This window comes from Melanotaenia boesemani, chromosome 16 (assembly GCF_017639745.1).
Source record: "Melanotaenia boesemani isolate fMelBoe1 chromosome 16, fMelBoe1.pri, whole genome shotgun sequence".
In the NCBI taxonomy this organism is placed as follows: domain Eukaryota; kingdom Metazoa; phylum Chordata; class Actinopteri; order Atheriniformes; family Melanotaeniidae; genus Melanotaenia; species Melanotaenia boesemani.
Window position 1 is genome coordinate 12,377,020 of NC_055697.1, and position 20,514 is coordinate 12,397,533.

The following is a 20,514-nucleotide window of genomic DNA, read 5'->3' on the forward strand; positions in this document are numbered from 1 at the left end:
AAAATGCAGTTTTTGTCAGCCTAGCATTTAATGCTTGAAGAGGTTGCACTCTGCAATAAAGTCATTTCTCTCTGGGCAAATGTTTTATTATCATTTCTGTGATTTAAGTTATGATAGGATAGGTAAAGCATGTAACAGCAGAACAGAGATTTTAAATGTGCAGCTACTTCCTGAATTACACCCCCCACCTTCATTTTCTCTCTTTCCAAGTTAATTAAAAATTATATGACATGTTAACATTAAATCACTCTGAAGTAGACCTCCTGAAGTAATCATTTCCTGTGGTAATTCAGTAGATTAAGCATTTCTCTCATTGCCATCCAGTGACCTTAATATCATAAATGTCACATTTACTTTTTAAGAATGATACCACATCTGTCAGAACAAAGGAGATTTTACATTTAATTTCACTATTGGTGTACTTATACATGAGCCCACAGATTTAGTTAGCAGGCTGGGTCCTGAGTGTGGTTCCTGTCACAGCAAACTCATGGGTTAAATCCTTTCTAATGCTTTCACTTCTTCTTTACAGCTTGGAATGTCAGGAATCTAGCTTAATATTTCAAGTCACATCCTGGTCGTAACAATATGAATGGAGCAATATCTGAGACACTTGCTCTCTTTTTAAAAACCAAAAAGCCTGAGGTGGTCAAAAGGGAAACTTAATTGATTTAATTTAAAGCTTTGATTTATGAGATGTAAAAGACTGTGTCGGAAATGTGACTTGCAACAATAGCATTATGCATTATGCTTGTGAGGGTGTTGTTTTTAGAGAATTTATGTTTCTGTCTGTGTGTGTGTGTGTGTGTGTGTGTGTGTGTGTGTGTGTGTGTGTGTGTGTGTGTGTGTGTGTGTGTGTGTGTGTGTGTGTGCAGTATTTGTTGCACAGTATTACACATACTGAATGGAATGCACTTTTTGATATGCATAGCATTGAACACACAAGACACCAGTCAGCTGAGATATTGAGAAAGCACTTCATCTGATAATTTCCCTGAATGTACTCAGCACAACCAAGTCATTGAGCAATTAAAAGAATGGGTGCACAACATTTCTCCCTCTCATCGATTCAGTGAAGAGGCCCTATTGTAAAACTGGAGAGAATTATATACGACAGATTGCTTTGCTTAATCATGACCATCATGACTTTAGATTCCGACCATAAGGAATTATTAGTTTCCCATCTGAACACAATCCTGCAAGAGTCTGGCTTTTCAAGCACAAGGCTGAGTCATAGGGTTTGTGATGGCTTTGAGTGTTACAGGGATTCATGCTAAATACTAATCAGGCCATGCTGAGTTGTTTAGTAATTGAATTATTGATAAGCAGAACTCTTTAGAAGTCCCATTGTCTGTTCCCACGTTTTGAATGGTCCAGAGTTGTACACCTAAATTATTTATCATAACATAATAGGAACTGCCCTTCTTATAGAGTGATGCAGTGCAGTTTTGCTCCAAAAAACATGTGATGTATTTTGTGCAGAGAAAATGATTTTCCAGTTTTAGCAGCTAATTAATTCTTTATCAATATTCATGATGAACTCCACTTTTAGAAAACTGTAATTAGCTATATTGTCCTCTGGCCATTTGTGAAAAGTTACCCATAAAGTTCAAATCAAACCATAGCCATAAATCTATTAGTTGACCAAATTGTCCACTGTTGTAAATTATGTTGCATGGAAATAATCCCAGATGCTAACAGCATGTGACAGGACCACTTTAAACTTATGCTTTGTTTGTATAGGAATAGAAAGAAAAAGCTGGGTGGAGGGTGTCATAAATTCATGGGAGCCACCTGGCGATTCCTTCAGTAACCTTCCAGTTTCCTCTCAGCCAGCTGCTCCAACTAATCCCAATCAATCTGCAGTGCCATGCTGCAATTCACCATGACCTTGAGTGGCAGGTCGCCTCTCTTTCGTTTTGGATGCTGCTGAGTTTTAGTCCCACTTCGTTCCTCCTCATTTCAAGATGCACCTGTGCCCAGACCAAGATAGCGTCATTCTCCAAAACTGCTCTGGGATTTCAATACATATGGTAAAAAAAAAAAAGACCAAAAAGAAATATTCTGATAAACACACAAAATAGATGGCAGTCCCTGCACTGCTCTGATTTTTTAGTTTTGTTTTCTCTCACATAGATTTTTTTTATTAAAATGTATTTACAGGGATTAACTACATCAAGAGAAACTTAACTATTTTAAGTTTGTAATTTGACGATAACTTCTTTCTGTTCTCCAACAACAGATGCCTGAGTGAAATATTTAAACAGTTAATTTCATGTGCAGCTTGCAGGAACATTTCAATTCAGTGCCTCAGTTCTCTCCAACGGTTTCTTTCTTTTTTTTTTTTTTTTTTTTGTTCAAGTCTAGAGGAGGTTTGAGGAATGTTCTGCTTGGTTGAGTCAGGCATTGTCTGGCCCAGGCTACACTGGCAGAGTGGCTCTCTTCTTGGCCCTGGTGTGACAGAGCTGTCTCTACATGAAGGTGACCCTCTCCCTGGATCTTCCACTCTGCCCAGCTTGCCTGTCAGGTCCTACAGGCGATATGGTCTATTAAGCGCTTTAATGATGACCACTGCCTCACGCACTAACACAGTAGTCCATCGCTGCCTCATACATCTCTATATTTATGGTTTTGAATGTACAGTATGCTAGTGTATGAGTATATTTTCCCTGGACCACCATTCATGTACAAAGGAATCTATAATATAACTTGCTAGTTTCTAACAGGTGGTTTTGATCAACTCTCCCCTCTGGTGCTTGGAGAAATACAAATCCTTTGGGATTTGAATATATATCCTTTGAACAGCCAATCCTTCAGGAGCTTTTTACACTCTATAAATCTACTAACACCACACTGTTTGGAAACACTTTTTATAGCCTTATGCTTTGTGTTCATATCCTGAACTGTGGTATAAAAGTGACTAGACTACTTGACAATGGCAGTAAGCCTACGGGGTCATTCCTACCAAGGTTTTCACATCTGTTGATTCCGATTATTCCACCATGAATAAAAGTAGTTTTCTCTGAGACCCTGGACTTTTGTATGCGCTGTCTTGAGACCGGTAAAAGGACACCACAATGTTCAAAAGCTGTTGATGGGCTTAGTGTCTTTAAAGTTTGGTATGAGGGAAAAATGTTGCTGCTGCTGTGTTCGCATCCAGCCACCCAGTTTCTTTATTCTTTTTTTATTTTAAATAGGGAAGTGTTAGATACCATGGTACTTCATTAAAACAACAGTCCAGTTGTGTTCTGTATCATTAGGCATTTATTCTTACATGAATGCAATAGGATGAAAAAGTACATTACTGTTTTTATTTTAACATGGCTCCACTTAATCCTCACATTTACATCTAATTTTTGGATGAACATAAGATTTTTGCAGCCAGACCAATTTTAAGAAAGATTGCCTTGACAGACACTTTCTTCACAGCTATTCACAGTCATTGAATGGGAGAGTCCTGCACAGCAATGTTACAATGCTTGAGCTTTAATACAGTATGCATGGAATATGTTGTGGAATAGTCTTGATTAAATAGACACATTTTCTGAGGAAAAGGAAAATCTTTGTGGCATGTTTCTCCTAAACAGTTAAATAATTACGTATATATATAATAATAATTGATGGATCCCTGATCATTTATATTGAAAATTAGCTTTAGTTCACAAAATATGTGAATGTTGTTTGTGTTCTTAACCTGTTTAGATTTATTATTAAAAGATTTAATAACTATTGTTTGTATTTTATTTGTAGGCATCTAAAACCTGAGGGCTTTCTATAAAACTTGACAGAATTGTTTTTTTCCACTAAATCTTTATTTCTGTTGTTTGGCAGGTTAAACCTTTAACTTTCTTTGTAAATTACTGATTTGCCCTTTTGATCAAAAATGTGCTTAACAAATGTTTGCATGTCTGTCTTGTAAAGTTTTCTAAGCCTTTTGTGATGTGTCCATCGCAATAGTATGAAAAGGAAAAATTATACAAATGCTGCTCTGAAATGGTCTCATGAATCTGGTCTGAAAGAGTTAGCTTGTCAGGATCTTGTGTGTGTGTTTGGCCAGAAAGAAAAGTACTTTGGCTTAATCTTCTCAACTGTTGTGATACACATTGTGATACAATGTGTATCACAACTCCCAAAGGTGACTTCTTCAAATGGAAAAATAGATTACAAAAAAGAAGAAGAAACTGTTGAAGGGAGATGCAGGCAAAATGTGCAAAACTAATATATTTTCCAAGAAGACAAACAAACACAGAACTAACTACTAAGTGTAAAGAAAGAGATGATGATGAGTCTGGTAATTAGTGTGGAATGGCATGTTATCAGCATGTTGCCGGAGAAAAATGTCAAGTTACAAGTTACAGAGTGCTCTTCAAATGTCATCTTAAATGGAAAAAAATGGAAAAAAAAAAAGCTCTTTTAAAAAACAGTATTACCAGCATGTGCATTAAAAAAAAGAAAAAAAAAAAAACCTTAATAAATGCTTTTGTAGCCTTGAAGCACCAAACAACCCAATCCTTGCTGAGAAAACGATGACCCCAGAATTTGTTATGAGGACTTCTGACTACTGAGAGAACAAGGATACATTTAAAAGCTATGGCAGTTTAGCAGTAAATACACACATAATGAGACTTTTGTAAAATGTTAGATTTTCATAGAGGTAAAACACAACTTGGGATCATTATTTAAAAAAAAAGAAAAAGGATAAATAAGATAATCAAGTCTGTGTTTTATTTATTCATTTCACATATAGTTTAAATGCACATTACTGTAACTTTAATGTATTATTATCTAAATGATAGCTTAAATCTATTTAATCAATAGCTTACTGGCTAGAACTTCATGCTAATTTATTGTAAAGGAAACTCTTGTGTACAAAGACAAAGAGATGGTAATAAACAAAGCACAAACCAGTACTTTATTAGACTGCAGTAAAAACAGTAGAACATAATTAAATTTATATAAGGCCTACTCAGATTAAGTAATGGATAGCAAGAATCAAACTGTTTAAGTTATCTGAAATCCATCATTAAAAGGAAGTGGGATGGTCATGGCCATAAAAATCCCTGTTGGAAAACAACTGCTGCTCCTCGGATCTTGTGCATCAACGCCTTCTGTAGATTTTTAAATTATATTGCAAGCTGTACCGATGAAACCCAAAGTTCTTTCAGTTAAAATAAAGATTCATCTTTAATTTTGTTAGATATTTATATGCATTCATATAGAATCACTGAATTTATTATCACCTTGCAATAATGATAGAAATTTCTGTTTTGCAGCTGTGCTTCATTTAGCTTCAAATGTCTCCAGACAAGCGGAGGGCACATGGCTTTTCAAAAACATGCGTAAAACTTAGATATGGTTTCTTGTTGTCATCTTTTAAAGGCCTCTTCATGTTGACAAGGTTGGAGCGGGGTCCTTTGTTTTTGCCGCAGGTGAGACAACCATTAGGTCTGCAGTGAGTGCAGTAAATGTGAGTAGGTGCAGTAGCCTTTGCTCATGAAACAATGAAACACGTACTGAAATGAGATGACAGCATGACTAATGACTGGCAGTGTGAACCACACGCCCATCTCAGCTAAATGCCTACTCTCTCAAAGTGAGACATCATGCAGTTATCAATCGGCCTGCTTCACATGGTTTATGAGTTGAGGGTATTTAGTATAAGAAAAAGAAAGAAAGAAACACCCTAAAGAAGCGCTGCTATGCATACTGTCAGCTCTTAGTCCCAAAATTAGAATAAAATGAATACAAAGGAAGCTAATACTCTCCATCCCCCCTGTCTCTAATCCTTCCACTCCCAAGTCCACCTGCAACACTACCATCAGAGCTTAGATCAAAGTGTGGGAGAATGGCCCACAAGTCTGCGCAGAGGGAGAACTGACCTCCTCAGAGCTTACTATGTCCTTGGTCCAAAGTCCTTATGAAGACCTGACACAGTCATTGAAAACCGATTCTGTGCTTGGTGCCTAATATGAGCTTTAGTTTGGATCAGCAATCTTGCTTCATGGGCATTTTCCGAGGCAGATGTCACATCTACTGTGTTGGCACTGTAAGGACAAGCCCGCTGTCTCATTTGAATGTCCTTATTTTCACAAAGCTGGCAGGTAACAGATTTTGGAGTCATACATTCTTTATTGCTCAGTACATTAAATGTATATGCACACATGTGCATAGTGCAGCAAGCTTCATTAGTTAAAGAGCTCCAGACGAGTATACACTGTAAATTGAAAAATAGTGTTTTCTCACACTAATACGACACAGGCCTTGACCCCTCATCCTGCTACTGTTAATTAGTGCTGGTTGTTCTTACCTCAGGGCAAGCTCAGATTTATGGCTTTATGTTGTGGCAATTTTTAAAGTGAACTTGCACCACTCAAGGTTTTCTTTATGCTCTTTGCCAGAACATGAGGATAATGTATTTTGTATGCTTTGTGATAGTTAATGAAATAAAGAATCTGACATGATTTTTGCTGTTTGTTTTTTTAAGACTGTACTTTATCTTTCAAAAATTATCCAAAAATGTTATAATTCATGGGATGATCTGTTTTATACTTAAAAGGAAACTTTGACATGTATGTCAATTCATTGAACGCTGCTTAAAAGGATCAAATTTGAAATTCCATTGCTGCACATTCAGTACAGAGATGAATAAGTCACATGTTCAACCTACCCAAGCATAAGCTCTGGCAGCAGAGGAAAATCACTTGCCTCCAAACAGAAATGTTTTAAGAAGAAGAAGAAGAAAAAGCTTCCAGTTATCCAGGGTTCTAGTTATCTGTCTGCCTGGCTGCATTTTTCTCATGCTTATTTATCACACTCCAGTGTACCTTGGCTCATATACATGCTGCCTCCCATCTTTTATTCCTCCAGAACATTGCATCATTGGAGTTCACAAAGGCCTATGTATCACTGGAATTGTGCAAATGGGATGAACTACTGTCTAGTGTTGCAGAACTCTGTGCGATGAAGGCAATCACAGAGCACCCTGAGTTTATGATAACAAAGAGTTCATTAAGTCCATTAAATTTCCTGTGGACAAAAACATCCCTGCCTTCGAGTCTTGGAGTAATTATTCCTGAAGCACAAGGCCAATGAAGATATCGGAGGAAACAGACTCACCCAGTGGTATGCCGTATGTTTTGCCCTATGGTATACGGGAATAAGACCAACATTCACTCTTCTAATTGGAAAATGTGTCTCTATGATTCATTGATAATTATGTACTTTCTTCCTTCCAGGGGTCACTACAGAGTGTCCATTCAATGTGCATTTAATGAGGCTGGGTTTTTTAACAAAGTTTTTTTATTTCGTATATGGTGCTGTGTGGAAAGTAGTAATGTCCCATTTAATCGTCTGTTACTTGTACAGATTCCAGATCTACATTCCAATGAATAAATTCAAATGTTGAATGTTCAAATGTTAAGTTAGCTGATTGAAATAATTCCTGAACATCGTGTTAATATAAACAACTTTTTCATCTGCAGGAAAACAAGGTAGGAGTGAAACCTCTCTTTGTATTGCTATCTTTTTTTTGCTGACAAGATATGACTCTGTTAGCGCACAATCAATCATCCTTTAAATGCTCTGTGATGTTGGCCTAGAGGGTGTAAGGAGTAGGTGTCTATTGGGATTTTGTGTTGGTACCTAAACTACTGATGTCAGCAAAGAGTATCAGTGTCAGCCCTTCTTTATTTCACATGACAGCTGGTCTGCATTTAGGGATAATCCTTGTCTTCGCATCCACCTTATTAGTTTTACCCTCCTTGCTGACCAGATGCCATTGCCCACGATACCTTGTTATAGGCTCTGTAGACTCAGTGCACAACAGCTATTTATCCCACAGTAGCAACAAGCCCCAACCACAAGGCAGCTCATCCACAACTACTTAATAACAGGTATAACAAAATAAATGGTTAATTAAGTGATAAATCATTTATGTTCGCTTTAGATGATAACTTCTTAGCTTCTTAATTCAAACCACCTTTATCAGTCCAGGGATGCAAGTGAGCCTCTCGTTAACTAAACCCAGACTCTTTTACTTGTAGTCATTAGTATGCATGATGCAGCAGACATCATTTTAGTCTCACATTGGTTCTGCCACAAAGACAGGGGGCACATAGCGAGTCACTTGTCTTCATATGTATGCTGCTCTGTCAACTCAAAATTCACTTGGGTTTTGACTTTGAAGCCCCTTTGATACGCTGCTTTTGAAATGCTGAAGGGCGCCTTGACAGGGGAAAAATGTTTAATTAGTAGCCTTATGTTGAACGGGTACCATAGGATGGTTTTCACTTTGAAAGACCAAAAGCTACTTTTTTTATTTTCTCTGATTAAATGTGCTATTGAAGTTGATTTATAAATGGAAATTAATGTCTCTTGAAAAATACTCAATAATTGTTATTTCATTATTCATTTACATCAGTTGCTTGGGAATAATTTCTTTTTTCTTATATAATAATGAGCTATATTTTCAAATTATTGATAATGTTACTCTTCCAGCTCCAAATGCTACTAATCTCCACTCAGAAAGTTTTGCTTGCAGTATGCAGATTGATGCATATTTCAGCTTTACCTTCCACACAGGCATAAATGGCTTGATTTGTCTGTTTTATCCTGAGCATTTCGGAGGCATTCTGACTTTGATACACTTAACAAAACCATGACTTGATGGATTATGACAGAATCCCCCAATTCACTCCTTTGATCATATTCTTTATGACCACCTGTAATTTCAGTCTCCAACATGCAAATGATTTATAACGCTACACAGCATGCACACATGCTCAACATTTCTTATGCTCTCACTGGAATAATCATAGGTTTAGAGGCCCTGAGGCATATTGAATAATGTCTTCTACTGCTCTGTGCAGAGGTTCAAATATTCAAATTCAAACATTATGTGCAGAATTACCACAATTACATTTTCCTTCACTTAGTGCACTATTTGCTTCCGTAGCAGGATTCAATCAAGCGCCTCCTACAGTTTATAATGTCATGGCTCTTGTGATGAATACAATCAGTATTTCATATGATCATTATAATCATGTCAGGGTGAAAAGTGTAATCAAATCAAAGTTCAAAGCTTTAAAGGAAGCGGATGTCAGATAATATAAGTGTCCAATAAAAACTGCTATTAAAGTAATTATTGGGGCTGTAGTCTGTGGGGAAAAAAAAGAAAGAAAAAATTAATAATACTATAATGGCTCAGATTGTTAATTCCAAACAATATGATTTAATTGCATTGATTGTAGTAGTAGATTTATAAAGCAGGAAAATGCTGTTCACAACTCATTGTTTCTATAATTAACATGAAACAGCTCAGAATTGGGAAGAATTTTGACTGAAATGTCAATGTAACATCTTCAGTGTCTTTAACAAGAGCACATACGTCTTGCTTTTTCCTTCAGCATATAAAGGCCTCAGCCTCGATTTTAGGATTTACTGTCTTTCATGACGATTCTCGATCGGACAAACAAGCCACAAATCTATGAACCTAGTTGTTAACCTGAAGTTCTCACTGTGTCGCAACATTTTACATCAGCTTGAAGGGGAATCTTGATTTCACCCACTAGAAGAATACCAATGAAATATCAATTAGATGTGTATTTTTTCTCTCTCTCTCTCTCTCTCTCTCTCTCTCTCTCTCGCTCTTTTTAAAAATAAAAATATTCTGATATGTTTCCCTGCAGCTGTACAAATAAGGCTGTACAGTGGAGCAGGAGGAATACATCTTGTTATTGAGTTTACCGGACATGTTGCTCAGCTAGTCATTAAAATTCTGTCAATCGTCTGTGGGTCATGTAATGGTCAGTTCGCAGATGTGATTTTTTTATTTATTTATTTATTTTTCTTCTGTTGCTTAGTGGTCAGTGATACAATTTTATATACTACTGAGCAGCAGACTTCATACATTAATATAAGGCAACTTCTACTTGTACTGCACGTGATCTCATCTCAGACTAGTATAATTTTTATGCTGCTTTAAGTTTTCTCTATTACTGCTGAGAAAGTTGATTTTATAAGTCGACCTCTGCAGAGGTGTATGTGTGTATATATATATATAACTTTTTAGAGGTGCGTTACACCTAATATAAATATACATAATTAATATTATAATTACTACTATACTATATACTATAATTACTAATATTAGTGATATTATTTAGACTGCTTTCGTATTCCAGCATTGTTTCTGTAGTGTGTTTATGTATGCTGCAGTCTTAAAAGATAAACAAATTGTTATTTAAAAAAAAAAAAAAAAAAGACTTCTTTCTATGACTTCGTGTACTGCAGCTTTGGCTTTCAGGGTGAACTGTGTTTGATCAGCCATATAGGTGGTCATGGACCAATGAATCAGGCAGCCTTCAATTCAGTATCTGCTTATATTGGCTCCACTGCCTTGTCCTATCCACAGGCTGCAGCATTTACACAGTCTCTCTGCTCATTCATCTCACCACTGTCATTGTTGGGCTGACTGACATGCAGGAGCCTGCCTTTTTTCCCTCTGCAACTCAACATCCGTTGCTTGTGCAGATGGGATCACTTCTGTGGAACTCGGTGTGATGAAGGCAATAATGGAACACTTCATTATGTTCAAAAAGTAAAATTACGTCCGGCTATTTCTAGCTGATCCCAGACTCATTGTTTTCCCCTGTGGACTTGCAGATTTGTTTTTTGTAAATTCAGCAAGCGCTCACGATTGTCCCGCTACCTATATGCTTACCACATGCTTAAGGGTGGGCTTATTAACTTTCTGGGCCCTGTATGCGCTCTCTCCTCTTGTACATACTTGTACATAAATAACCTGCTGCTCTTTACTTTATAGTTTAACATGGTGATGGCAGAGTGCTTAGAATCAGAAACACTTAAATACACAATCTATACATAATGAAATATCATTTACCCCTTGTTTTAAATATATATTTGATTAATAAAATATGCACAATATTGGTGTATAATTAACAGTGTTTGTACAAAGAATTTGAATGCTGTTTACTTAAGTAAATATAATAATTAAGCCTCACATTTAGTTTTCAATAAGCCAAAAAAAAAAAAGCTATTTTAATAATGAGATTATATGGCTGTTGTATTTTAATGAGAAATACTTTTTTTTTCTGTGCTGCCACATGTTCTGGCCAACATAGTGAATTAGACAAATGCTGATGTCAACAGTAACACTGTTATTAGCACTGGTGGTATTTTTTTTTCTTTTTCTTTTTATTTATTCCTTTTTTTCTTTTTTAGTTTAGTTGGTAATTTCTCCCTTTTATTAGGTGTCATTAATAACACGTGTCATTAGTGCATTTTCATGCTTCACTGCTAAAAGGTGTTTGGTTCATTTCTAAGGACTGTTCTTCTTAGACTTGCAAAGCATTTCCTAATAGTTTAAACATAATAAGCTGTTTTGAGCAGAGTATCACGGCCAGTGTAATACTCCCTGCACAGCCAGTAATGCTGAGTCCTTTGCAGACAGATATTATTGTGATAATGGTTACACTTAATCATGGCAGATATGAAAACGGTTGGTGGGCCTCGGGCCATTAGGTGCCGGGCTTCCTATCCGCTGCATTTTTCCATCCTCCATTTAGCATAATGACACTCAAACAATCAGTGCTCACGTTAAAATACGCAGTGAGTTATTAAGCAGAATAAAAGAGTGTTAATGTATCATATGTAAATATTCTGAATTGTTTCTGTGGCATGCTCATCCCAGCAGCAGCAGGTAGCTGATTTCAGCAGAGAAACCAGGTACAGCATGCATGCTTAAAGAATTAGAGCATCCAACAAAAGGATTGTCTTGGATTCATGTTCTCATGCTCTGATGTAATCCTGCTCTGTGGCAGCACTGGTGAATAATAACATAGTTGTGGTCACATTTGTACATGGTTTCCCCATGCTGCTGTGATTTATAAGCATAGATTCCATCTGCAAACAGGCTTGGAGGCCTCAGCCTACCGGGGCAGCACCCTGGGTCCAGTACTATTTACTCAGCCAGCCGAGACGAGGTGCTCCCACGGCAGAAACCTGCAGTCATTGTGCCCATACGTGTTTTTGTTTCTTTTGCTGTTTTTCTTTCTTTTCCAATGTCCTCATGGTTACTCTCCAGTGCCTGCAGGAAGAGAAAGTAAATCACCTACAGCAGGATCTCTTCATTTTACCACAGGTTGAGCATCTTTACTGTGTCACTTCCTGCAGCTTAACAAATGACGGAAAGCTGCAGGCTGTCATGCTTGCAGCAGAATAACAATGACTTAGTTTGATGAGCATTGTCTTTGGTAAACTAGTCACACATTTACATTATATATTTATATCAATATGCACTGTCCCTTTAAAAAATAACTCAGATCATTGATCAAATAAATAAAATTGTGATTCTGTCACTTAAAATATTTAGACTTCAGATTATGTCAATTATTCCAGTAAATGTGTGAATTATTAGTTGCATTATACTTAAATAGAAGCATGGTTGTAAAATGAGTGTAGTTTCTTCAAAAAAGTACTGGAGCAACTCTGGGCTTTGATACATTGCAAGTGTGTAGAAAAGCAGAGAGGAAAGGTGCTCCACTTTAAAGTAACGTGATAGATTAGGGAGGAGCCCCTGCAACAGAATAATTTCCCTGGTGACCAATTTCTGAACACACTCTAAGCAAAGAAAATCAGCAACAAGCCAACATGTCAGGCAAAGCCTTATGGTAGGGTGCAAAAGGACATGCTGAGTCACTGCTAATGAGCAGCCAGAAATGAAAATAATAAGTTGAACGAGGAATCGTAGGTCATGACTGCATGTATACCACTGACTGTCCTAATTAACTCTAGACCTCATACACTATAAGCAGAAGATATATGCACAAAATAGCATCAATGGTGGCCCAGTGTTGATGGAGACAGTAAAAAAAAAATAAAAGGATGGGTTTAGTTTTGCTGGGCTTAATGCATTATACGCGTTTGCTGCTTCTGAAAACTGCTGAGCTCCCTGGTCGTTGTTTTTTAGTTATTGGCTTAAATTGTGCTGTAACGATTGATTTGACTCTGGTAGTCATTTTGTATTGTGTCTCTAAGAGACTTAAAAAACACTGGGATGCTATACCAGATCCATTGTCACCACTTTTCTTGGCATTTAAGCATGCAACGCTAAAGCAGGCTACATTAAAGTCAACTGGTACTTTTTTTTTCTTTTTTTTTTTAGTTTTTTACTTCTTTTTATTTCTTACAAAAGTTGCAGTTTCAATAAACATTTCAAAACTAAAACACTTTTAATCACCAGTCAACTTTTCAAATAGTGACTCTCTTTGGAACACTCGTGTAAACTTTTTCAAAATATTTACCAAGCGATTTGGTTCAAATGTCACTCAGGATTTTACCACAGCTCTTCTATCCATGCAGCGTCTCAAGTGCTTCAGGCTGCACATTTGTGGTCAGCAGCCAGCTAAGAATTGATTTTAGGACTGATTAGAAACCTAGCTTGTGGTCTTGAGTGACAGATAAGAATCCAAACATCTTAAGTGCTTAAAACTTTTACACAGTTGTCTTCAGGTTTGGCAATAAACACCCTTTAGACAAGTGCATGTGGCACAGTGGTGTCAGAACTTGGCAGCATAGCGATTACCTGATGCATCTTCACACCTGCTAAATCAATACTTTTTACTGGATAAGCTAGAGAACCAATAAAAAGGATTTTAATTAATTATGCTGTTGGTTTGTCATTGCTTCAGTCTGTGATATGTTAAGATTTAGTCGACATTAGAGCAGAAGTTCAAGTTGGAGTGAGTGACATTGTGGCCTTTTAGCTGAGAGGATAACAAGGTTTCTTTCTCAGGATCACTTTGGCAGCTGAGGCTGGCAGAAATTCTGCACATCTTAACTCTGGACTGAATTCCTTTTATTTTCTCCTTATAGTTTCAAATTGATTTCTCCTGCTAAATTTATTAAGATTTTTATATGCATGTATTATTTCCGAACGTAAAACAAGCATAATTTACTATGTGCTGCGATCTAAAAGCTGATATTCTGCTAATATAAGTGCAAGTATTTGCAGTGGTCATGCCTTTCCATCTCTGTTGGGATATTTAACCATTTAGCACCTTTTATCTTAATATGCCTGTCTGCTGTGGCCAGAGTTTGGCATAGGACTAAAAACAGCTATGTTCTTCCACTCTTCATCTGTGGTTTGTGTCAGACCCAGACAGTCATCTGGAAAGGTCAAAGCTTGGTAAAAGATTTAAATCACCCCACAGAAGAAAGATTTTCTCTGACAGGCAGAACCTGAAAATTGGTAAATAAAAATGCAAACAGAGACTCATTCCTCTTCACTTAAAGCAAGGACAAACATGTTATTTTATTTTAAAGTGAGGGTCATAACTTGTAATGCTTTAAAGAAAAAAAGAAAGGCTGCACATTTTATCTGCAGCCTTAGATTTGATACTTTCATAAATTATTTGCTGTCTTGATGTGTGAATTATATTTACTCTGTTAAAAAGATTCAAACATCCAGGCCCAGACTCTGTATTTGTGTTATCACCACGCAAAAGATGTGTATTTACTATCCTTCTCTTTCAGATCTATTAATTGTGTTTTTCTTTCTAGAATGAAGTGATCTTGGCACAGCTGCTAGCAACATCATAGTTCTAAATACATCTTGACAGGGTCAGCGTGGAAAAACAAACTGTTGGACTCTGTTTTGGCAGTGGAAGAAACTGACATATGGGGGCTATTCTTTGATGAATCTCTGAGCTGTTTTGTTGTTCTGTATTCATCCAGTTCTGTGAGCTGCTGGTGGAATGTTTTTCTTTATTTATTTGTTTGTTTTTCATTTGTCTTCTTATTATATTAATGTCGTGGCCACACCTTTTGATGAATGCAGGCACTAAAGCACAAATTCAGCTTGTTTGGAGAACAAATGGGACCTTTGCAAAAATCCTTTCTCTTTACTGTTTATTCATGTACTTAAAAAGATGAATTTGAAATAGGGGAGTTTACGGCAAGGACTATGCATCATAGTGTTTTAGCTCACAGAAGTAAAGAATAATGAAACTATTTTCAGCTATAAAGCCATGCTTGCGTAATCTGTCTGCTGCAAAACGCTACAAAACAAGAACTATTAAAAGAAGGTTACTTTTTATAATCTTTTTGGTAAAGACATCCATATGTTGTTTTTCTCTCTCACTCTCTCTAAAGCTAATAAAATGTTCATATTTAAGTTTTTTTTCTGATTTTCTGGGTGGCTGTTTGGTGGTTGTTGGAATATTATTGATTTCTGCTGCTGATTTAAATTTGACTCTGTGGATTTTATACTAAAGTTTCATCATTATGCATTAAAAAGCTTGCTGCTTGGTATGTCCTTGGCCTTAATGAAATGTCGATGAGTCACTGATGGCGGTTTGCATCAACTTTACACAGAATGAAGCTTGCTATCTTGCAATCTAATTGCCTTAAACTAGAAACATACCAGGGATCAGCTTGTATGAAAACATTTGGGCTGCAGGCAACAGACAGGATCAGATCAGTACGCCTTATTTTCTCTGCTGTATATGTACCTATGAATCTACATAAGTCCGATGCAATGTTCCCTCAGGCAATATAAGCAAACCATTGCTGTTAAGGATATAGAGTAGTAATAGGCCATCTTGCTCTTTATTGCAACAGTCCATAATTTTTTTTTTAATTAGCCTCCTGAACACAACAGATCATACCTGCATCATCAACAGTCCATCAAATATGTGCATGAGTGTTTTCAAGTATATGATGGATTTAGTAAGATTATTGTTAAAAGTTAACAAAAGTAAACATTCCAACCTTTTTAATGCATTGTAAGTAAGAGCTGGTTTACTGTTCACGTTATACAGTAGTTATATATTAGCATTGCAGGGGTTTGAGTAAATGGTTCTGTAAATTGCTTCTCTTGGGAACAAACAGGTTGACGCAGTCGAGGTAAACACACAAGACTGAAATATAAACATTCGGTGTCCTATAGCTGCTGCAGTTTAATGCAGATGTATGCAGACACACAGGTGGTGTTGTTTGGTAAATACAAAATTATAATAAGTGCTCTGTTGTACAATAAAAAAAAAATAACACTGATAATGTGTGCACAACCATGTCACACTGCACCCTGATGTTAATGAGAAAACTTACCTTTTTTAACATTCAGTTCAACTTGATAAACTTTCATTCTTTTTGTTTTCTGCACAGGCCTTCCCATGTATTTCCACAGGCATCTACGGTAAGTCAAATCTCTCATTTTCTATTTATTTATTTAACCAAGTATTTCATTTTCACTTCATTATCTTACAAACATCAGTTCTGTCATGGCATCACATTACACTATTAAAGTCTCATTTTTTACTGTACCATGTCTCACACAAAGGCACAGCCTAGCAGAAGGTTAACAAACTGAAGACCCTGAACATTGCTTTTGCTCTCTCATGGGACCAAGCCAAATATGCTGCAAGGCATCCTTGGAAAAGAGTAGATGTGCTCATTGCACTTGCACAAAGTCATTGAAAACATGCCAAACTTGTTGACATAAATGGGATTTGAGGTTTTTATAGCCAATAACTGCAGATATAAAGAGATGTGAAGTTTCTGTTGACTACAGAAGAATTAGAAAAATTTAATTTCCTTAAGTTTTAAATTTTCTCTCTCGTCTCATCATGCAGTATATGCTATGAATTGCATTAGCTTACAGCTCCAATAATCACAGCGGGTGCCAAATGTGTAAGGATTAATTAACATGCTAATTTTTTATTGTCCATAATTAACTATTAGTCAGCAGCAGCGTAACTACATGAAACAATCACAACTCTGGTAAACTTGAACACAAAATTAAATAACTAACTGATCATTATCACAGATCTGTGATTTATTAATCAGTGATTGCACATGATGCATAAAGTGCTTCTAGTCATACTTTAAATCAATATTACAAAGAAAGTTAAGGCATGCAAGAAGTGGTACTGCCAATGAAGCAAACACTTTCTTTAAAAAAGGGCCAATAAACCTATGTGCAAGGGTAATGGTGTTTTTGTGACCAATATAAAACTAAAACAAATGTTTTTAAACCTCCATCTTGACAGGTTAAATAATTTAAGATGTTTCTTGTATTTTATCCATCCTGTTTTTGAACTTCGAGTTATATTTCCAGTCCTGACAGAACCAAACTATTTGTAATAAAGCTGACCAATGCATATTTATTTGTATATAATAGCTGCCTAAGTTTTAAACATCACTAAAAATGAATTAGGATGAATGTATTATTTTTGTTTTATTACTGCCTGTTTTTAACTTATTTGATCATGTAAGTGAGCACTGCCACGCCTGAATTATTTAAGCTCTTTAAAAATCTGACAAAGGCTTTCTGAATGAAGACATTTAGATGTTTTGCAAACTCAAAATGAAGCAACCACTGATTTTTTTTTTTTTTTTTTTTTGTAACTTTAGTGCAGCTTTATGTGAGCAAGTCTAATCCAACCAGTCACAGTTAGTCAGATGTCATTATAGCATTAGAATATGTACCTTCCTTGAAACCTTGTAGGATGCAAACCCAGCATGTGCTCCTCTTTCCTTCAGGAGGAAGTTTAGCAAGGCGATCAGCTCTAAAAAGCATCTGGATTAACAATATAATCCTACCTCATGAGAAGCATGGAAACAGGAAAGCCTTCAACCATGACTTGTTTTAAAAGGAAAAATAGAAAGATTGGTAGATGCCTAGTACATTTGTTAGTAGTTTTTCTTTTTGTTGTTTGTTTTTGTCTTTACATCTACAGAAAGGGGGGAAATGAATAATTTATCAGCTACTAAGGTACATAAAAAGGAACATCTGTCCACAGACACAGTAGACTGTGCCTTCTTGAGACTGTTGTTTTCTCCAAATAGTCATAACAAAGTGAAGCAATTTCCAACCAAAGCCATCACCCTTCCTTTATTAAACCCAAGCTATAACTAACTGGCAGCTGTCAGCAAGGCACACTGAATTACTACACACAAAGGAGCACTGATTACACAGCCGACAATATTTGGCAATGCTTATTAGACCAGTTGAAACTTCCCTGAATGTGAATAGCTAAAAATACAGTCCAAGTAGTCATGCATCCTGATGCGTGTTACTTGACCTTGTCTGTGAAGATCAGTGTGTAGTAGAATCAGCTTAGAATTGAAAGGATATTCATAATTATATTCTCTGTATTGGTTAAAATGCTTTTCCTCTTAAGCTTTTTTCCAACCATCTTTTTTTCTCATTTCATCGCACTTGTCAAAATCTAAATTGCTAAAGTTTAAATAATACAAAAGGAGTATGCATGTAATCTCAGAGTGTTAGTTTTTCTAAGTGGTGTAAAAGATTATTAATAAATAAGATGATGAATGATGGAACAAAATTCCAAAGTGTAGTTTAAAAATATTGTGTCTATACAAAGATAATTCGAGGAGAAGTGGGCATAGTTTGTACTGTACTCTGATGCTGCTGACGAAGCTCCAACTTATTGCTGTTTATTGTGGTTGTGAGTGCTGCATCGCCAGTGGGAGCCCGTCACAGCACTCCACTAGGAGCGCCCTCACATCAAAGAGATAGTCTGTGCAGAGCCAAACATGCAGCAAAGGGGAGGAATTAGACATTCTGTTCAATAAATAAATAGCTTAGCGCTTCATATAACTGCATCTCTACAGAACAATACAGCTGATTAAGACTAAAGATCTTCACACAGCAGAGGGCAAATAGAGGAGGGACTTTGAAAAAGAGCCATAGTACACAACATTACAGCAGTGCTGTGATGTTGTTCTCTGTGACTCCTCACTGTGCCCCCAGAGTGCTGCTGTTCTCTGAAAGAAGCCCTGCTCTCTTGTCAGGAGCTTTGACATTTTATGTACATTTTAGATAACCTTTAAGGTCAGCTTCCATTTCAGCAATGTAAACAAAAGCTTTTTAGAGTGAGAGTCACATCCTCCTCATCTTTTTTCCCCCTCTCTCTCTCTCTCTCTCTCTCTCTCTCTCTCCCCATCTCTCTCTGTCTCTCTTACTGGGTGTTTATTCTTATCCACTTCTTTAGAATACACCTTGCTATGTCTATCTTTGTGAACCTGTATGCACGTGTTATTTCTACACTTAGACTGCAGCAGATATATGAAGCCCGTGTTCCCTACATCGTGACAGAGAGAAATCAGGAACAAGTTATCCAAGGCCTTTGTGGCGTGGAAAACGGATTTGTCAGGAAAGCTAATGCTAATTGACACTCTCTCACACGCCTCCATATTCCAGAGGACTCAGTCACTGCTGACAGATGATGGCAGAACAGGGAGGTTGGGTGTAGTAAGGGTGCGCAGGGCATACCTTAGACGCTTGGAAAGAAAAATGAGGGCTCACATTGCGCTGACAGTCCAATCCCTCAGTCCGGCCCATTAGCCACAACAGAATTTCTGCACTGATAGTATGTCGAAGGTACCACCCATAAACAAACTGGTGCCCACTGTGGGCCACGAGGTCACCCAGCATGATAGAGGTTATTAAGTGCTGCTCCTGTTTGCACATCAATCACAGCCATACAACCCATGTTTAAATGGATTATTCCTTCCAAGGAGGAGACACCTCTCAATGTCTCACAGGATCAGAGCCAAGAGTCCAACTGCCTCAACTTAGAGAGGTCATTTTCTCTTTTAGTTTCCTTTTTCTGTCGTCCTCCCAATATATTCTCTTGTCTCCTGTCATCCTTTTTCTCCCTCACACATTTAGTCACACAAGCAAAGCCACATACATAAAAATCCCATTTTAAGATGTGGTGTAGACAGTTTAGCCTTGTGAAGATCACATTTTGGCTGGTACTGAAAGAGCACTTTCTAACAGCCTTGTAATGAGGTGTACAGTTTAGGAGACGTCCGCTAGGATTAATCTTTGCATGGAGCATGTGCTCTCACTGGCATGATGTTAAAGCAAGGACATGAAGATTACGTCTACTTTTTCCTTGACAGATGCCTTCATTCACATGCTTTTCTTACCCTATCAAAACAATCAGAGGCTATTGGCATGGCAATGCTGCTACTCTCTGAACAAATATTTTCCTGTTTATTGCTAACCTTTCACCTCTGCCACTTCTGTCTCTGTGACGGATCTAAGGATTGTTGACAAAGGATTTTTAGCTCTGACTGGGGGTTGTGGGAGATATGTGGATGTAATCCACCCAAGCTCTCCCGGTATGTCCACACTGCAATACTGCTGCACTGGCCTGATCAAAGGTGCCAAGCAGCAAAGAATTTTTTCCACTAGCCAGCATCGTGCTCTGGCTGTCTTCATCCCTGTCTAGGATTAGGAGGGTTGGAGACATTCATGGCACCTTATCTCTTAACAGTGATGGCTTGTTGCTGGCTACCCAAAGATGGCCTGGGAAAGTTACCCCTTCTCTTAAAGCCTAGGATTTACTACACAGAGCTTAGTCCAGCTGGGTTGGGAATTTCAAGGTACATTGAAGCAATATGCTGTATCAGTGGGCAGCAGAGTGTGTGCTCAGAGGGAACAGGAACTTTGTAGCCCAT

General features: G+C 37.2%; 1 protein-coding gene across 3 annotated transcripts in view; it reads left to right on the forward strand.

The window, feature by feature from the left end:
- The window catches only part of macrod2 (mono-ADP ribosylhydrolase 2), a 408,860-nt gene that overhangs the window by 295,984 nt on the left and 92,362 nt on the right, over positions 1 to 20,514 (forward strand). For all 3 annotated transcript variants that reach the window (XM_042010046.1, XM_042010048.1, XM_042010047.1), the window contains exon 7: positions 16,186 to 16,216. In XM_042010046.1, the coding sequence (XP_041865980.1) occupies positions 16,186 to 16,216 (31 nt within the window). The remainder of the gene's footprint in view (positions 1 to 16,185; positions 16,217 to 20,514) is intronic.